The following is an 18,503-nucleotide window of genomic DNA, read 5'->3' as shown; positions in this document are numbered from 1 at the left end:
CCTCCTCCTGCTCACTGCTCACCCAAAACTGCTTCATTGGCAGGAATTATATAACCCAGCCTCCTTGCCAAGGCAAAAAGCTAATTCTCTCTCTCTTTCCATCCCTATTCCTCATTCTCTCACTCTTCTACTGTCATCTATTCCCTCCCTCCCACCATCCCATGCCACCAAATGTCCCTGTGTAGATCCAATATGCAAATTCTGCAATCCAGATTTTGATTGGCTTGGAGGAAGTGGACGCGTTGCAGCCACGGTTATTTACAGAACATCTCTGCATATTAATACGCTGCTTGAGCCCAAATAGAATGACGACAGGATGTATTCATGGTATCAGTGGTGCTACCAGTGATCCTAATCATAGATCAAAGACCGGGGAAACACTGGCTCTCCTGCCCACAGTGATCCTAATCATAGATCAAAGACAGGGGAAACACTGGCTCTCCTGCCCACAGTGATCCTAATCATAGATCAAAGACAGGGGAAACACTGGCTCTCCTGCCCACAGTGATCCTAATCATAGATCAAAGACAGGGGAAACACTGGCTCTCCTGCCTACAGTGATCCTAATCATAGATCAAAGACAGGGGAAACACTGGCTCTCCTGCCCACAGTGATCCTAATCATAGATCAAAGACAGGGGAAACACTGGCTCTCCTGCCCACAGTGATCCTAATCATAGATCAAAGACAGGGGAAACACTGGCTCTCCTGCCTACAGTGATCCTAATCATAGATCAAAGACAGGGGAAACACTGGCTCTCCTGCCCACAGTGATCCTAATCATAGATCAAAGACAGGGGAAACACTGGCTCTCCTGCCCACAGTGATCCTAATCATAGATCAAAGACAGGGGAAACACTGGCTCTCCTGCCCACAGTGATCCTAATCATAGATCAAAGACCGGGGAAACACTGGCTCTCCTGCCCACAGTGATCCTAATCATAGATCAAAGACAGGGGAAACACTGGCTCTCCTGCCCACAGTGATCCTAATCATAGATCAAAGACAGGGGAAACACTGGCTCTCCTGCCCACAGTGATCCTAATCATAGATCAAAGACAGGGGAAACACTGGCTCTCCTGCCCACAGTGGCTCCTGGTCTCTCTCCTGCCCACAGTGATCCTAATCATAGATCAAAGACCGGGGAAACACTGGCTCTCCTGCCCACAGTGATCCTAATCATAGATCAAAGACAGGGGAAACACTGGCTCTCCTGCCCACAGTGATCCTAATCATAGATCAAAGACCGGGAAACACTGGCTCTCCTGCCCACAGTGATCCTAATCATAGATCAAAGACAGGGGAAACACTGGCTCTCCTGCCCACAGTGATCCTAATCATAGATCAAAGACAGGGGAAACACTGGCTCTCCTGCCCACAGTGATCCTAATCATAGATCAAAGACAGGGGAAACACTGGCTCTCCTGCCCACAGTGATCCTAATCATAGATCAAAGACAGGGGAAACACTGGCTCTCCTGCCCACAGTGATCCTAATCATAGATCAAAGACCGGGGAAACACTGGCTCTCCTGCCCACAGTGATCCTAATCATAGATCAAAGACAGGGGAAACACTGGCTCTCCTGCCCACAGTGATCCTAATCATAGATCAAAGACCGGGAAACACTGGCTCTCCTGCCCACAGTGATCCTAATCATAGATCAAAGACAGGGGAAACACTGGCTCTCCTGCCCACAGTGATCCTAATCATAGATCAAAGACAGGGGAAACACTGGCTCTCCTGCCCACAGTGATCCTAATCATAGATCAAAGACAGGGAAACACTGGCTCTCCTGCCCACAGTGATCCTAATCATAGATCAAAGACAGGGGAAACACTGGCTCTCCTGCCCACAGTGATCCTAATCATAGATCAAAGACAGGGGAAACACTGGCTCTCCTACCCACAGTGATCCTAATCATAGATCAAAGACAGGGGAAACACTGGCTCTCCTGCCCACAGTGATCCTAATCATAGATCAAAGACAGGGGAAACACTGGCTCTCCTGCCCACAGTGATCCTAATCATAGATCAAAGACCGGGGAAACACTAGCTCTCCTGCCCACAGTGGTTCCTGGTCTCTCTCCTGCCCACAGTGGTTCCTGGTCTCTCTCCTGCCCACAGTGGTTCCTGGTCTCTCTCTTGCCCACAGTGGTTCCTGGTCTCTCTCCTGCCCACAGTGGTTCCTGGTCTCTCTCCTGCCCACAGTGGTTCCTGGTCTCTCTCCTGCCCACAGTGATCCTAATCATAGATCAAAGACAGGGGAAACACTGGCTCTCCTGCCCACAGTGGCTCCTGGTCTCTCTCCTGCCCACAGTGGTTCCTGGTCTCTCTCCTGCCCACAGTGGTTCCTGGTCTCTCTCCTGCCCACAGTGGTTCCTGGTCTCTCTCCTGCCCACAGTGATCCTAATCATAGATCAAAGACCGGGGAAACACTAGCTCTCCTGCCCACAGTGGTTCCTGGTCTCTCTCCTGCCCACAGTGGTTCCTGGTCTCTCTCCTGCCCACAGTGGTTCCTGGTCTCTCTCCTGCCCACAGTGGTTCCTGGTCTCTCTCCTGCCCACAGTGGTTCCTGGTCTCTCTCTTGCCCACAGTGGTTCCTGGTCTCTTTCCTGCCCACAGTGGTTCCTGGTCTCTCTCCTGCCCACAGTGGTTCCTGGTCTCTCTCCTGCCCACAGTGGTTCCTGGTCTCTCTCCTGCCCACAGTGGTTCCTGGTCTCTCTCCTGCCCACAGTGGTTCCTGGTCTCTCTCCTGCCCACAGTGGTTCCTGGTCTCTCTCCTGCCCACAGTGGTTCCTGGTCTCTCTCCTGCCCACAGTGGTTCCTGGTCTCTCTCCTGCCCACAGTGGTTCCTGGTCTCTCTCCTGCCCACAGTGGTTCCTGGTCTCTCTCCTGCCCACAGTGGTTCCTGGTCTCTCTCCTGCCCACAGTGGTTCCTGGTCTCTCTCCTGCCCACAGTGGTTCCTGGTCTCTCTCCTGCCCACAGTGGTTCCTGGTCTCTCTCCTGCCCACAGTGGTTCCTGGTCTCTCTCCTGCCCACAGTGGTTCCTGGTCTCTCTCCTGCCCTCCCTCCCGCCTCATCCCTTGCCTCCTTTAACTGTAATCCTCCATCCCAGTTTGTGTTTCCCCATTTCCCCAGTCCTACAGCCTGGGTGTAATCCCATCCTCTCTATAGCACTCTGCTCATACATAATGCTAATTGTAAATTCACACCTAAATCAGAGATTTCAGAGTTCATTCACACTCTGCTTTTCTCTCAGTCCGCTCTATCTTTCTATCCCTAAGTGTCTTGTCTTCAATTTCCCTCACTCTATAGCTTTTCTCCACTTTCATGACATTTATTAAATCTTACGATCTTCCCATTATCACGTGTTGGCCACAACTATCCCACTGAGAGGTGAAAGAAAGATAGATAATCTAGCTTGATGTAGTGAGGGGAGTCAGTGTGTGTACAGATAAAGGATCTTACATTTGAGTCAGTTTGCTACAGCAGGAAAATCTTACAGCAACAGGAAATGTGCATTGCACATGCAACTGTGTATGACTTACGCACAAGGCAGAGCAGGAGCAGGGCACGCAGGGAGAGGGAGAGGGGGGTGGGGAGGAGGAGAGATCTCGGGCCAGGCCTCATTGTGTATTGAGCCTCAGTAGCTGTCTGATCAATGCTTCCTCTGTGACACAGGAACACCGCCGTCGTAACACCAGCAGAGCAGAGCAGAGCAGAGCAGAGCACAGCAGAGCAGAGCACAGCAGAGCACAGCAGAGCACAACGAGGGCTGCAGTGACACACAACAAAGCCAGGGTTTTACCAGTACACAACACGCACGATTCTTCAGAGCTGCAGTCTTTTGATAAAACACCACCGATCTAACATCACCACAGCGTCGATCTAGAATGTCTTACAACGTTGCTACGAACTATCAGCACACAATTAGCCAAATGACTGTCTGCCAACCAAGCTGCTCTGCTGTGTAGGACTACATAACTAAACATCAAATCAATGGAGCAAAGCAATGATACAAACCAACAGGCTTAAACAACTCAAATGGCAAAACCACAGACCAGAATCCCAACACCAAACAAACCAATATCTTTACTCTCCATCAGCCAGACAGACTCATCAGAGTAAACCATCTGAAACAAGTCATTATACTGATTCTGTCCCCATATCTCTCAACTCGGGGCTCCATCCCCACACATGATACTTTTGACAACACAAACATGTCATCAGATAAATTGTCTCCCACGGTTCGATATCACACATCACCGTCTCCAACTGTGATGGTAACTGCTTTACAAATGACTACAGTCTCCCTGTGTGATATAAACACCCTACAGGATCACACGTATAGCATTACTCTATAGGCTACATCTCTCTCTCTCTATCCGTCCCACTGTAGAGATGTAACGTTTATGTATGTCCTCCCTCTGTATGTTTATACAGGATCACAATGTCTCTCTCTGCTGCACACGGCTGCTTCCAGTCACGGTGTTCAGTCCCTGTGTTGAGTCTCGTGTTCACTGCCCGCTCCGTCAGTGAGCTCAGTTCAGCTGCTGCGGTCCGTGTTGGTTGTTGGTTCTGATTGGCGGCTCCTAATGCAGCAGCGGCGAGGGCCCGGCCCGGAGAGAGTGTAACTTACTGAGGGTAACCGGACTGCAGCACACACCTCGCTGAACACTGTCTGATTGAGGAGAACAGCGGTGTCATCCCCAGATTGCTACAAAGTCCTCTGCCTTCTGTCTGCAATTAGCCTGTCAATACTACCACTACACACAGTGTGCCCTGGCACTGTCAATACTACCACTACACACCGTGTGCCCTGGCACTGTCAATACTACCACTACACACCGTGTGCCCTGGCACTGTCAATACTACCACTACCCACAGTGTGCCCTGGCACTGTCAATACTACCACTACACACCGTGTGCCCTGGCACTGTCAATACTACCACTACACACAGTGTGCCCTGGCACTGTCAATACTACCACTACCCACAGTGTGCCCTGGCACTGTCAATACTACCACTACACACCGTGTGCCCTGGCACTGTCAATACTACCACTACACACAGTGTGCCCTGGCACTGTCAATACTACCACTACCCACAGTGTGCCCTGGCACTGTCAATACTACCACTACCACACCGTGTGCCCTGGCACTGTCAATACTACCACTACACACAGTGTGCCCTGGCACTGTCAATACTACCACTACACACCGTGTGCCCTGGCACTGTCAATACTACCACTACCCACAGTGTGCCCTGGCACTGTCAATACTACCACTACACACAGTGTGCCCTGGCACTGTCAATACTACCACTACCCACAGTGTGCCCTGGCACTGTCAATACTACCACTACACACAGTGTGCCCTGGCACTGTCAATACTACCACTACCCACAGTGTGCCCTGGCACTGTCAATACTACCACTACACACCGTGTGCCCTGGCACTGTCAATACTACCACTACCCACAGTGTGCCCTGGCACTGTCAATACTACCACTACACACAGTGTGCCCTGGCACTGTCAATACTACCACTACCCACCGTGTGCCCTGGCACTGTCAATACTACCACTACCCACAGTGTGCCCTGGCACTGTCAATACTACCACTACCCACAGTGTGCCCTGGCACTGTCAATACTACCACTACACACAGTGTGCCCTGGCACTGTCAATACTACCACTACACACAGTGTGCCCTGGCACTGTCAATACTACCACTACCCACAGTGTGCCCTGGCACTGTCAATACTACCACTACACACAGTGTGCCCTGGCACTGTCAATACTACCACTACCCACAGTGTGCCCTGGCACTGTCAATACTACCACTACACACCGTGTGCCCTGGCACTGTCAATACTACCACTACACACCGTGTGCCCTGGCACTGTCAATACTACCACTACACACCGTGTGCCCTGGCACTGTCAATACTACCACTACACACAGTGTGCCCTGGCACTGTCAATACTACCACTACCCACAGTGTGCCCTGGCACTGTCAATACTACCACTACCACACCGTGTGCCCTGGCACTGTCAATACTACCACTACCCACAGTGTGCCCTGGCACTGTCAATACTACCACTACACACCGTGTGCCCTGGCACTGTCAATACTACCACTACACACCGTGTGCCCTGGCACTGTCAATACTACCACTACCCACCGTGTGCCCTGGCACTGTCAATACTACCACTACCCACAGTGTGCCCTGGCACTGTCAATACTACCACTACACACCGTGTGCCCTCGCACTGTCAATACTACCACTACCCACAGTGTGCCCTGGCACTGTCAATACTACCACTACACACAGTGTGCCCTGGCACTGTCAATACTACCACTACACACCGTGTGCCCTGGCACTGTCAATACTACCACTACACACAGTGTGCCCTGGCACTGTCAATACTACCACTACACACCGTGTGCCCTTGCACTGTCAATACTACCACTACCCACAGTGTGCCCTGGCACTGTCAATACTACCACTACCCACCGTGTGCCCTGGCACTGTCAATACTACCACTACCACACCGTGTGCCCTGGCACTGTCAATACTACCACTACCCACCGTGTGCCCTGGCACTGAAGTAGCATGGAATCTGAAGTAGCATGGAATCTGAAGTAGCATGGAATCTGAAGTAGCATGGAAAGTCCCTAACAGCAACCACACCAGAACCTGACACCAAGGAAATTGCTCTGTGCTCTCTGTCGTAACTCGGAAAGGATATTGTCCCTCTGATCCAAACAAAGTCTATTGTGTTTTCTCTTCTCGTCTCATCCCCCTCTCTCGTTGTGGTTGTTTTGTTATCTTGTCATCCCCCCTCTCTCTATCCTCAGTCAGGTCAGTATAGTGGGACAGTGCTTTAGTTTCTGGTTGTTTCCTCTTCCTCCTCCTCTTCCCCTCTGTCATTCAGTATATGTTCAGTATATCCCAGAGTAGTGTCAGCTGTCTATCTGTCCGTCTGTGTCTGGTTTATATAACCCCTGTTCTCCTCCCACAGCCTGCCTGCACTCTCTATCAGTGTGTGTAAGTGTGTGTGTTAGTCCGTGGGTGCATATTTAGCATTTTAGTTATTTTGTGAAGGTTTGGGGTGTGGATGTGACAATGACTGTCTTTCAGGTCAGAGAACAGTGGCTGTGTGTGTGACCGCCCAGCAGTCCATTCAGACAGGGTATATAGCTGGGTCTGTTAGGGATGTTTAGTGGCAAGGCCTTCTTCCACTACTATCCCTCAGTTGAAACCCAGAGACAGAGAGACAGAGAGGCAGGGAGACAAGGAGGCAGAGAGACAGGGAGACAGGGATATAGGGAGGCAGGGAGACAGAGAGACAGGGAGACAGGGAGACAGAGAGACAGGGAGACAGAGAGGCAGAGAGACAGGGAGGCAGAGAGACAGGGAGACAGGGAGACAGAGAGACAGAGAGACAGGGAGACAGAGAGACAGGGAGACAGGGAGACAGAGAGACAGGGAGACAGAGAGGCAGAGAGACAGGGAGGCAGAGAGACAGGGAGACAGGGAGACAGAGAGACAGGGAGACAGGGAGACAGAGAGACAGGGAGACAGAGAGACAGGGAGACAGAGAGACAGGGAGACAGAGAGGCAGAGAGACAGGGAGGCAGAGAGACAGGGAGACAGGCAGACAGGGAGACAGAGAGACACAAACATCATAGAGGTCCTCTATGTCCAATGGCCTGTTTTATATTCGCTGTATTAAGACAGTCCATAATGGCTGCATGTGTGTGTGTCTGTATGCGTGTTCTTAGAACAGTGTGTGTGTGTGTGTGTGTGTGTCTGTATGCGTGTTCTTAGAACAGTGTGTGTGTGTGTGTCTGTATGCGTGTTCTTAGTACAGTGTGTGTGTGTGTGTGTCTGTATGTGTGTTCTTAGAACAGTGTGTGTGTGTGTGTCTGTATGCGTGTTCTTAGAACAGTGTGTGTGTGTGTGTCTGTATGTGTGTTCTTAGAACAGTGTGTGTGTGTGTGTGTGTCTGTATGCGTGTTCTTAGAACAGTGTGTGTGTGTGTGTGTGTGTCTGTATGCGTGTTCTTAGAAGAGTGTGTGTGTGTGTGTGTGTGTGTGTCTGTATGCGTGTTCTTAGAACAGTGTGTGTGTGTGTGTCTGTATGCGTGTTCTTAGAACAGTGTGTGTGTGTGTGTGTGTGTGTGTGTGTCTGTATGCGTGTTCTTAGAACAGTGTGTGTGTGTGTGTCTGTATGCGTGTTCTTAGAACAGTGTGTGTGTGTGTGTGTGTGTGTGTGTGTGTGTCTGTATGCGTGTTGTTAGAACAGTTTGTGTGTGTGTGTCTGTATGCGTGTTCTTAGAACAGTGTGTGTGTGTGTGTCTGTATGCCTGTTATTATAACAGTGTGTGTGTGTGTGTCTGTATGCCTGTTATTATAACAGTGTGTGTGTGTGTGTGTTTGGTAGCATGTTCGTGTTTTCATGCATTTGTGAGCATGTGACCGTGGCTCCTGTTGATGTCAGTAAGTGCTTGATGAGACTGTGAATACACTCTGTTTCTCCCAGTCTTTAACACAGTAATGAGACATACATGTATGCACCTCTAAGAAATCACAGGGTTTGCACACAGTAGGCTAGTCATTTTCTACTCCATCTGTCATAACACAAATGTATATTTTGCTCTACCCGGCATTCAGGGGTTAACCTTTACTGCAGTGGGCTAAGTCAGGGTCAGAGTGTTTCTTGGTAGTCTTAAACAAATCTACTTTCAAATCAAAATATACACCTCACACACATGGTTATGGGCTTAAAGAAGAAGACATCTGTACCATGTCAGATATAGAGTTGTATTACATGTTGAGTTTGCATCCCAATATTACACTTTCTATACATCACAGAAGACTGAAATATAACTAAACCGTTTGACATAGAAACACCAGATTGTTCAGTGTCAAAAAAACAACATTTTTTCAACTATGAATAACATTTCACCCATGAGGCCAGTAGGTCATTTGACTGCAGGGAAGTGAGACATGTCTTGCTTAAGGGCACAACAGCATATGGTACCTTGGATTGCAAGGTGACATTTTCCTTGGCTACATCTCCACCTCTCTCACCACTAGGATACTACTGACCACCCCTAGGCCAGGTCGAGCATGCAGTTACTCACCATAACCAAGTCCAAAACACCCCACTGCAAAACCACTGGGGAGGAAAACATTCCACAGTGTTATGCTGTGTTGTACTAACTAAATGTGAGTCGGCTACTGCCCCCACCAGTACCTCACTGCTCCAGTCCCTGAACAGTTCAGATGAACCTCCCTCTGTCACCATATTCATATTCCACACAACACTAATGTATTCAATTAGACATGCTCTCGCATTATGATACAGTTATCTCTGTGTGTGTGTGTGTGTGCGTGCGTGCGTGCGTGTGCGTGCGTGTGTGTGTGCATGCGTGCATGTGTGTGCATCTACCAGCGTGTTTTGTCGCAGTGTGCGGAAAGCCAATGCTGTCCCCATCCCTCTCCCTGGGTTCCTCGTCCAAAGCAAATGTGTTATGGGCTTCATTGGCAACACAATGGAATAAGTGTTGCCAAAGCACTTAAGGGGCTTAAGTCAGCGGTGTGATGAAAATATTAAGTACTCCAACATCCTTCCATGGTTCCCCGGCTGCTTAAGCATGGCGGTGAGGTCACCTCCAGCATTTAATACCGTAGATATTAAAAGAGTAAGTGCTCTTACAACCATGGATACACTACCTGTACTGAGGCAGGCAGCGCCCATGGCGGAGTGAGCAGCATGGGGGGTTGTGGGATATCTCTGAATGAGCAGTTGGGTCTGGCTGAGTGTCTGATGCACCAGATCCTATCAGTGTATCTGAGATAACATTTCTCTTCTGTGTGTGTGTGTGTGTGTGTGTGTATGCGATACAGTAACTCTGTAGGAGGAAGGAGGTGTAGTGTGGGGGCTGTGCTTTGGCAAAGTGGGTGGGGTTATATCCTTCCTGTTTGGCCCTGTCCGGGGGTATCATCGGATGGGGCCACAGTGTCTCCTGACCCCTCCTGTCTCAGCCTCCAGTATTTATGCTGCAGTAGTTTATGTGTCGGGGGGTTAGGGTCAGTTTGTTATATCTGGAGTACTTCTCCTGTCTTATCCGGTGTCCTGTGTGAATTTAAGTATGCTCTCTAATTCTCTCTTTCTCTCATTCTGTCTCTCTCTGAGGACCTGAGCCCTAGGACCATACCTCAGGACTACCTGACATGATGACTCCTTGCTGTCCCCAGTCCATCTGGCCGTGCTGCTGCTCCAGTTACAACTGTTCTGCCTGCGACACTATGGAATCGTGACCTGTTCACCGGACGTGCTACCTGTCCCAGACCTGCTGTTTTCAACTCTCTAGAAAGAGTAGGAGTGGTAGAGATACTCTTAATGATCGGATATGAAAAGCCAACTGACATTTACTCCTGAGGTGCTGACTTGCTGCACCCTCCACAACTACTGTGATTATTATTATTTGACCATGCCAGTCATTTATGAACATTTGAACATCTTGGCCATGTTCTGTTATAATCTCCACCCGGCCTGGTTCCTCTCTAGGTTTTGGCCTTTCTAGGGAGTTTTTCCTAGCCAACGTGCTTCAACACCTGCATTGCTTGCTGTTTGTGGTTTTAGGCTGCGTTTCTGTACAGCACTTTGAGATATCAGCTGATGTAAGAAGGGCTATATAAATACATTTGATTTGATTTGTTTAGGGGTTTGATGCTTGGTGCTTGGAGATGGAGCAAGAAGGAGAGAGAGAGAGAGAACTGTCTCTATGTATGTGTGTGAGAACTGTCTCTTTGTATGTGTGTGAGAACTGTCTCTTTGTATGTGTGTGAGAGAGAGAGAACTGTCTCTTTGTATGTGTGTGAAAGAGAGAACTGTCTCTTTGTATGTGTGTGAAAGAGAGAACTGTCTCTTTGTATGTCTGTGAGAGAGAGAACGGTCTCTTTGTATGTCTGTGAGAGGGGGAACTGTCTCTTTGTATGTGTGTGAAAGAGAGAACTGTCTCTTTGTATGTTTGTGAGAGTGAGAACTGTATCTTTGTATGTTTGTGAGAGTGAGAACTGTCTCTTTGTATGTGTGTGAGAGTGAGAACTGTCTCTTTGTATGTTTGTGAGAGTGAGAACTGTCTCTTTGTATGTGTGTGAGAACTGTCTCTTTGTATGTTTGTGAGAGTGAGAACTGTCTCTTTGTATGTGTGTGAGAGTGAGAACTGTCTCTTTGTATGTGCGTGAGAGTGAGAACTGTCTCTTTGTATGTTTGTGAGAGTGAGAACTGTCTCTTTGTATGTGTGTGAGAGTGAGAACTGTCTCTTTGTATGTCTGTGAGAGTGAGAACTGTCTCTTTGTATGTGTGTGAGAGTGAGAACTGTCTCTTTGTATGTGCGTGAGAGTGAGAACTGTCTCTTTGTATGTCTGTGAGAGTGAGAACTGTCTCTTTGTATGTTTGTGAGAGTGAGAACTGTCTCTTTGTATGTTTGTGAGAGTGAGAACTGTCTCTTTGTATGTTTGTGAGAGTGAGAACTGTCTCTTTGTATGTTTGTGAGAGTGAGAACTGTCTCTTTGTATGTGCGTGAGAGTGAGAACTGTCTCTTTGTATGTTTGTGAGAGTGAGAACTGTCTCTTTGTATGTGCGTGAGAGTGAGAACTGTCTCTTTGTATGTGTGTGAGAGTGAGAACTGTCTCTTCGTATGTGCGTGAGAGTTAGAACTGTCTCTTTGTATGTTTGTGAGAGTGAGAACTGTCTCTTTGTATGTGTGTGAGAGAGAGAGAGAACTGTCTCTTTGTATGTTTGTGAGAGTGAGAACTGTCTCTTTGTATGTGTGTGAGAGTGAGAACTGTCTCTTGTATGTGCATGAGAGTGAGAACTGTCTCTTTGTATGTCTGTGAGAGTGAGAACTGTCTCTTTGTATGTTTGTGAGAGTGAGAACTGTCTCTTTGTATGTTTGTGAGAGTGAGAACTGTCTCTTTGTATGTGCGTGAGAGTGAGAACTGTCTCTTTGTATGTGCGTGAGAGTGAGAACTGTCTCTTTGTATGTGCGTGAGAGTGAGAACTGTCTCTTTGTATGTTTGTGAGAGTGAGAACTGTCTCTTTGTATGTGCGTGAGAGTGAGAACTGTCTCTTTGTATGTGCGTGAGAGTGAGAACTGTCTCTTTGTATGTGCGTGAGAGTGAGAACTGTCTCTTTGTATGTTTGTGAGAGTGAGAACTGTCTCTTTGTATGTGCGTGAGAGTGAGAACTGTCTCTTTGTATGTGCGTGAGAGTGAGAACTGTCTCTTTGTATGTGCGTGAGAGTGAGAACTGTCTCTTTGAATGTGTGTGAGAGAGAGAGAGAACTGTCTCTTTGTATGTTTGTGAGAGTGAGAACTGTCTCTTTGTATGTTTGTGAGAGTGAGAACTGTCTCTTTGTATGTGCGTGAGAGTGAGAACTGTCTCTTTGTATGTTTGTGAGAGTGAGAACTGTCTCTTTGTATGTGCGTGAGAGTGAGAACTGTCTCTTTGTATGTGTGTGAGAGTGAGAACTGTCTCTTCGTATGTGCGTGAGAGTGAGAACAGTCTCTTTCTATGTGTGTGAGAGTGAGAACTGTCTCTTTGTATGTCTGTGAGAGTGAGAACTGTCTCTTTGTATGTGTGTGAGAGTGAGAACTGTCTCTTGTATGTGCGTGAGAGTGAGAACTGTCTCTTTGTATGTCTGTGAGAGTGAGAACTGTCTCTTTGTATGTACGTGAGAGTGAGAACTGTCTCTTTGTATGTTTGTGAGAGTGAGAACTGTCTCTTTGTATGTTTGTGAGAGTGAGAACTGTCTCTTTGTATGTGCGTGAGAGTGAGAACTGTCTCTTTGTATGTTTGTGAGAGTGAGAACTGTCTCTTTGTATGTCTGTGAGAGTGAGAACTGTCTCTTTGTATGTGCGTGAGAGTGAGAACTGTCTCTTTGTATGTGTGTGAGAGTGAGAACTGTCTCTTTGTATGTCTGTGAGAGTGAGAACTGACTCTTTGTATGTGTGTGAGAGTGAGAACTGTCTCTTGTATGTGCGTGAGAGTGAGAACTGTCTCTTTGTATGTCTGTGAGAGTGAGAACTGTCTCTTTGTATGTACGTGAGAGTGAGAACTGTCTCTTTGTATGTTTGTGAGAGTGAGAACTGACTCTTTGTATGTTTGTGAGAGTGAGAACTGTCTCTTTGTATGTTTGTGAGAGTGAGAACTGTCTCTTTGTATGTGCGTGAGAGTGAGAACTGTCTCTTTGTATGTTTGTGAGAGTGAGAACTGTCTCTTTGTATGTTTGTGAGAGTGAGAACTGTCTCTTTGTATGTGCGTGAGAACTGTCTCTTTGTATGTTTGTGAGAGTGAGAACTGTCTCTTTGTATGTGCGTGAGAGTGAGAACTGTCTCTTTGTATGTGTGTGAGAGTGAGAACTGTCTCTTCGTATGTGCGTGAGAGTGAGAACTGTCTCTTTGTATGTTTGTGAGAGTGAGAACTGTCTCTTTGTATGTGTGTGAGAGAGAGAGAGAACTGTCTCTTTGTATGTTTGTGAGAGTGAGAACTGTCTCTTTGTATGTGTGTGAGAGTGAGAACTGTCTCTTGTATGTGCATGAGAGTGAGAACTGTCTCTTTGTATGTCTGTGAGAGTGAGAACTGTCTCTTTGTATGTTTGTGAGAGTGAGAACTGTCTCTTTGTATGTTTGTGAGAGTGAGAACTGTCTCTTTGTATGTGCGTGAGAGTGAGAACTGTCTCTTTGTATGTGCGTGAGAGTGAGAACTGTCTCTTTGTATGTGCGTGAGAGTGAGAACTGTCTCTTTGTATGTTTGTGAGAGTGAGAACTGTCTCTTTGTATGTGCGTGAGAGTGAGAACTGTCTCTTTGTATGTGCGTGAGAGTGAGAACTGTCTCTTTGTATGTTTGTGAGAGTGAGAACTGTCTCTTTGTGTGTCTGTGAGAGTGAGAACTGTCTCTTTGTATGTGTGTGAGAGTGAGAACTGTCTCTTTGTATGTGCGTGAGAGTGAGAACTGTCTCTTTGAATGTGTGTGAGAGAGAGAGAGAACTGTCTCTTTGTATGTTTGTGAGAGTGAGAACTGTCTCTTTGTATGTTTGTGAGAGTGAGAACTGTCTCTTTGTATGTGCGTGAGAGTGAGAACTGTCTCTTTGTATGTTTGTGAGAGTGAGAACTGTCTCTTTGTATGTGCGTGAGAGTGAGAACTGTCTCTTTGTATGTGTGTGAGAGTGAGAACTGTCTCTTCGTATGTGCGTGAGAGTGAGAACTGTCTCTTTGTATGTGTGTGAGAGTGAGAACTGTCTCTTTGTATGTCTGTGAGAGTGAGAACTGTCTCTTTGTATGTGTGTGAGAGTGAGAACTGTCTCTTGTATGTGCGTGAGAGTGAGAACTGTCTCTTTGTATGTCTGTGAGAGTGAGAACTGTCTCTTTGTATGTACGTGAGAGTGAGAACTGTCTCTTTGTATGTTTGTGAGAGTGAGAACTGTCTCTTTGTATGTTTGTGAGAGTGAGAACTGTCTCTTTGTATGTGCGTGAGAGTGAGAACTGTCTCTTTGTATGTTTGTGAGAGTGAGAACTGTCTCTTTGTATGTTTGTGAGAGTGAGAACTGTCTCTTTGTATGTGCGTGAGAGTGAGAACTGTCTCTTTGTATGTGCGTGAGAGTGAGAACTGTCTCTTTGTATGTTTGTGAGAGTGAGAACTGTCTCTTTGTATGTCTGTGAGAGTGAGAACTGTCTCTTTGTATGTGTGTGAGAGTGAGAACTGTCTCTTTGTATGTGCGCGAGAGTGAGAACTGTCTCTTTGTATGTTTGTGAGAGTGAGAACTGTCTCTTTGAATGTGTGTGAGAGAGAGAGAGAACTGTCTCTTTGTATGTTTGTGAGAGTGAGAACTGTCTCTTTGTATGTTTGTGAGAGTGAGAACTGTCTCTTTGTATGTGCGTGAGAGTGAGAACTGTCTCTTTGTATGTTTGTGAGAGTGAGAACTGTCTCTTTGTATGTGCGTGAGAGTGAGAACTGTCTCTTTGTATGTGTGTGAGAGTGAGAACTGTCTCTTCGTATGTGCGTGAGAGTGAGAACTGTCTCTTTGTATGTCTGTGAGAGTGAGAACTGTCTCTTTGTATGTTTGTGAGAGTGAGAACTGTCTCTTTGTATGTTTGTGAGAGTGAGAACTGTCTCTTTGTATGTTTGTGAGAGTGAGAACTGTCTCTTTGTATGTTTGTGAGAGTGAGAACTGTCTCTTTGTATGTGCGTGAGAGTGAGAACTGTCTCTTTGTATGTTTGTGAGAGAGAGAGAGAACTGTCTCTTTGTATGTTTGTGAGAGTGAGAACTGTCTCTTTGTATGTGTGTGAGAGTGAGAACTGTCTCTTGTATGTGCATGAGAGTGAGAACTGTCTCTTTGTATGTCTGTGAGAGTGAGAACTGTCTCTTTGTATGTTTGTGAGAGTGAGAACTGTCTCTTTGTATGTGTGTGAGAGTGAGAACTGTCTCTTTGTATGTGCGTGAGAGTGAGAACTGTCTCTTTGTATGTTTGTGAGAGTGAGAACTGTCTCTTTGTATGTTTGTGAGAGTGAGAACTGTCTCTTTGTATGTTTGTGAGAGTGAGAACTGTCTCTTTGTATGTTTGTGAGAGTGAGAACTGTCTCTTTGTATGTGCGTGAGAGTGAGAACTGTCTCTTTGTATGTTTGTGAGAGAGAGAGAGAACTGTCTCTTTGTATGTTTGTGAGAGTGAGAACTGTCTCTTTGTATGTTTGTGAGAGTGAGAACTGTCTCTTTGTATGTGCGTGAGAGTGAGAACTGTCTCTTTGTATGTTTGTGAGAGTGAGAACTGTCTCTTTGTGTGTCTGTGAGAGTGAGAACTGTCTCTTTGTATGTGTGTGAGAGTGAGAACTGTCTCTTTGTATGTGCGTGAGAGTGAGAACTGTCTCTTTGTATGTTTGTGAGAGTGAGAACTGTCTCTTTGTATGTTTGTGAGAGTGAGAACTGTCTCTTTGTATGTTTGTGAGAGTGAGAACTGTCTCTTTGTATGTGCGTGAGAGTGAGAACTGTCTCTTTGTATGTTTGTGAGAGTGAGAACTGTCTCTTTGTATGTGCGTGAGAGTGAGAACTGTCTCTTTGTATGTGTGTGAGAGTGAGAACTGTCTCTTCGTATGTGCGTGAGAGTGAGAACTGTCTCTTTGTATGTTTGTGAGAGTGAGAACTGTCTCTTTGTATGTGTGTGAGAGAGAGAGAGAACTGTCTCTTTGTATGTTTGTGAGAGTGAGAACTGTCTCTTTGTATGTGTGTGAGAGTGAGAACTGTCTCTTGTATGTGCATGAGAGTGAGAACTGTCTCTTTGTATGTCTGTGAGAGTGAGAACTGTCTCTTTGTATGTTTGTGAGAGTGAGAACTGTCTCTTTGTATGTTTGTGAGAGTGAGAACTGTCTCTTTGTATGTGCGTGAGAGTGAGAACTGTCTCTTTGTATGTGCGTGAGAGTGAGAACTGTCTCTTTGTATGTTTGTGAGAGTGAGAACTGTCTCTTTGTATGTGCGTGAGAGTGAGAACTGTCTCTTTGTATGTGCGTGAGAGTGAGAACTGTCTCTTTGTATGTTTGTGAGAGTGAGAACTGTCTCTTCGTATGTGCGTGAGAGTGAGAACTGTCTCTTTGTATGTCTGTGAGAGTGAGAACTGTCTCTTTGTATGTTTGTGAGAGTGAGAACTGTCTCTTTGTATGTTTGTGAGAGTGAGAACTGTCTCTTTGTATGTTTGTGAGAGTGAGAACTGTCTCTTTGTATGTTTGTGAGAGTGAGAACTGTCTCTTTGTATGTGCGTGAGAGTGAGAACTGTCTCTTTGTATGTTTGTGAGAGAGAGAGAGAACTGTCTCTTTGTATGCTTGTGAGAGTGAGAACTGTCTCTTTGTATGTGTGTGAGAGTGAGAACTGTCTCTTGTATGTGCATGAGAGTGAGAACTGTCTCTTTGTATGTCTGTGAGAGTGAGAACTGTCTCTTTGTATGTTTGTGAGAGTGAGAACTGTCTCTTTGTATGTTTGTGAGAGTGAGAACTGTCTCTTTGTATGTTTGTGAGAGTGAGAACTGTCTCTTTGTATGTGCGTGAGAGTGAGAACTGTCTCTTTGTATGTGCGTGAGAGTGAGAACTGTCTCTTTGTATGTTTGTGAGAGTGAGAACTGTCTCTTTGTATGTGCGTGAGAGTGAGAACTGTCTCTTTGTATGTGCGTGAGAGTGAGAACTGTCTCTTTGTATGTTTGTGAGAGTGAGAACTGTCTCTTTGTGTGTCTGTGAGAGTGAGAACTGTCTCTTTGTATGTGTGTGAGAGTGAGAACTGTCTCTTTGTATGTGCGTGAGAGTGAGAACTGTCTCTTTGTATGTTTGTGAGAGTGAGAACTGTCTCTTTGAATGTGTGTGAGAGAGAGAGAGAACTGTCTCTTTGTATGTTTGTGAGAGTGAGAACTGTCTCTTTGTATGTGTGTGAGAGTGAGAACTGTCTCTTTGTATGTTTGTGAGAGTGAGAACTGTCTTTTTGTATGTGTGTGAGAGTGAGAACTGTCTCTTTGTATGTCTGTGAGAGTGAGAACTGTCTCTTTGTATGTGCGTGAGAGTGAGAACTGTCTCTTTGTATGTCTGTGAGAGTGAGAACTGTCTCTTTGTATGTTTGTGAGAGTGAGAACTGTCTCTTTGTATGTTTGTGAGAGTGAGAACTGTCTCTTTGTATGTTTGTGAGAGTGAGAACTGTCTCTTTGTATGTGTGTGAGAGTGAGAACTGTCTCTTTGTATGTCTGTGAAAGTGAGAACTGTCTCTTTGTATGTTTGTGAGAGTGAGAACTGTCTCTTTGTATGTGCGTGAGAGTGAGAACTGTCTCTTTGTATGTGTGTGAGAGTGAGAACTGTCTCTTCGTATGTGCGTGAGAGTGAGAACTGTCTCTTTGTATGTTTGTGAGAGTGAGAACTGTCTCTTTGTATGTGTGTGAGAGAGAGAGAGAACTGTCTCTTTGTATGTTTGTGAGAGTGAGAACTGTCTCTTTGTATGTGTGTGAGAGTGAGAACTGTCTCTTTGTATATTTGTGAGAGTGAGAACTGTCTCTTTGTATGTGTGTGAGAGTGAGAACTGTCTCTTTGTATGTCTGTGAGAGTGAGAACTGTCTCTTTGTATGTGCGTGAGAGTGAGAACTGTCTCTTTGTATGTCTGTGAGAGTGAGAACTGTCTCTTTGTATGTTTGTGAGAGTGAGAACTGTCTCTTTGTATGTTTGTGAGAGTGAGAACTGTCTCTTTGTATGTGCGTGAGAGTGAGAACTGTCTCTTTGTATGTTTGTGAGAGTGAGAACTGTCTCTTTGTATGTGCGTGAGAGTGAGAACTGTCTCTTTGTATGTGTGTGAGAGTGAGAACTGTCTCTTTGTATGTTTGTGAGAGTGAGAACTGTCTCTTTGTACGTGTGTGAGAGAGAGAGAGAACTGTCTCTTTGTATGTTTGTGAGAGTGAGAACTGTCTCT

General features: G+C 46.3%; 1 protein-coding gene across 3 annotated transcripts in view; it reads right to left on the bottom strand.

Moving 5' to 3' along the window:
- The window catches only part of LOC135520510 (cell adhesion molecule 4-like), a 237,282-nt gene that overhangs the window by 69,308 nt on the left and 149,471 nt on the right, over window positions 1–18,503 (bottom strand). Inside the window, exon 1 of one of the 3 annotated variants that reach the window (XM_064946113.1) lies at window positions 3,549–3,687. The exons of 1 other annotated variant lie outside the window; for it this stretch is intronic. In XM_064946113.1, the coding sequence (XP_064802185.1) occupies window positions 3,549–3,630 (82 nt within the window). In that variant the 5' untranslated portion in view covers window positions 3,631–3,687. Of the gene's footprint in view, window positions 1–3,548; window positions 3,688–18,503 lie in introns of those variants that run through there. One more of the 3 variants, XM_064946114.1, reaches the window with a different exon arrangement.

Source organism: Oncorhynchus masou, chromosome 29 (genome assembly GCF_036934945.1).
Source record: "Oncorhynchus masou masou isolate Uvic2021 chromosome 29, UVic_Omas_1.1, whole genome shotgun sequence".
In the NCBI taxonomy this organism is placed as follows: domain Eukaryota; kingdom Metazoa; phylum Chordata; class Actinopteri; order Salmoniformes; family Salmonidae; genus Oncorhynchus; species Oncorhynchus masou.
Note: the sequence above shows the minus strand (reverse complement) of the source record. Positions and strands in the feature narration are given on the sequence as shown.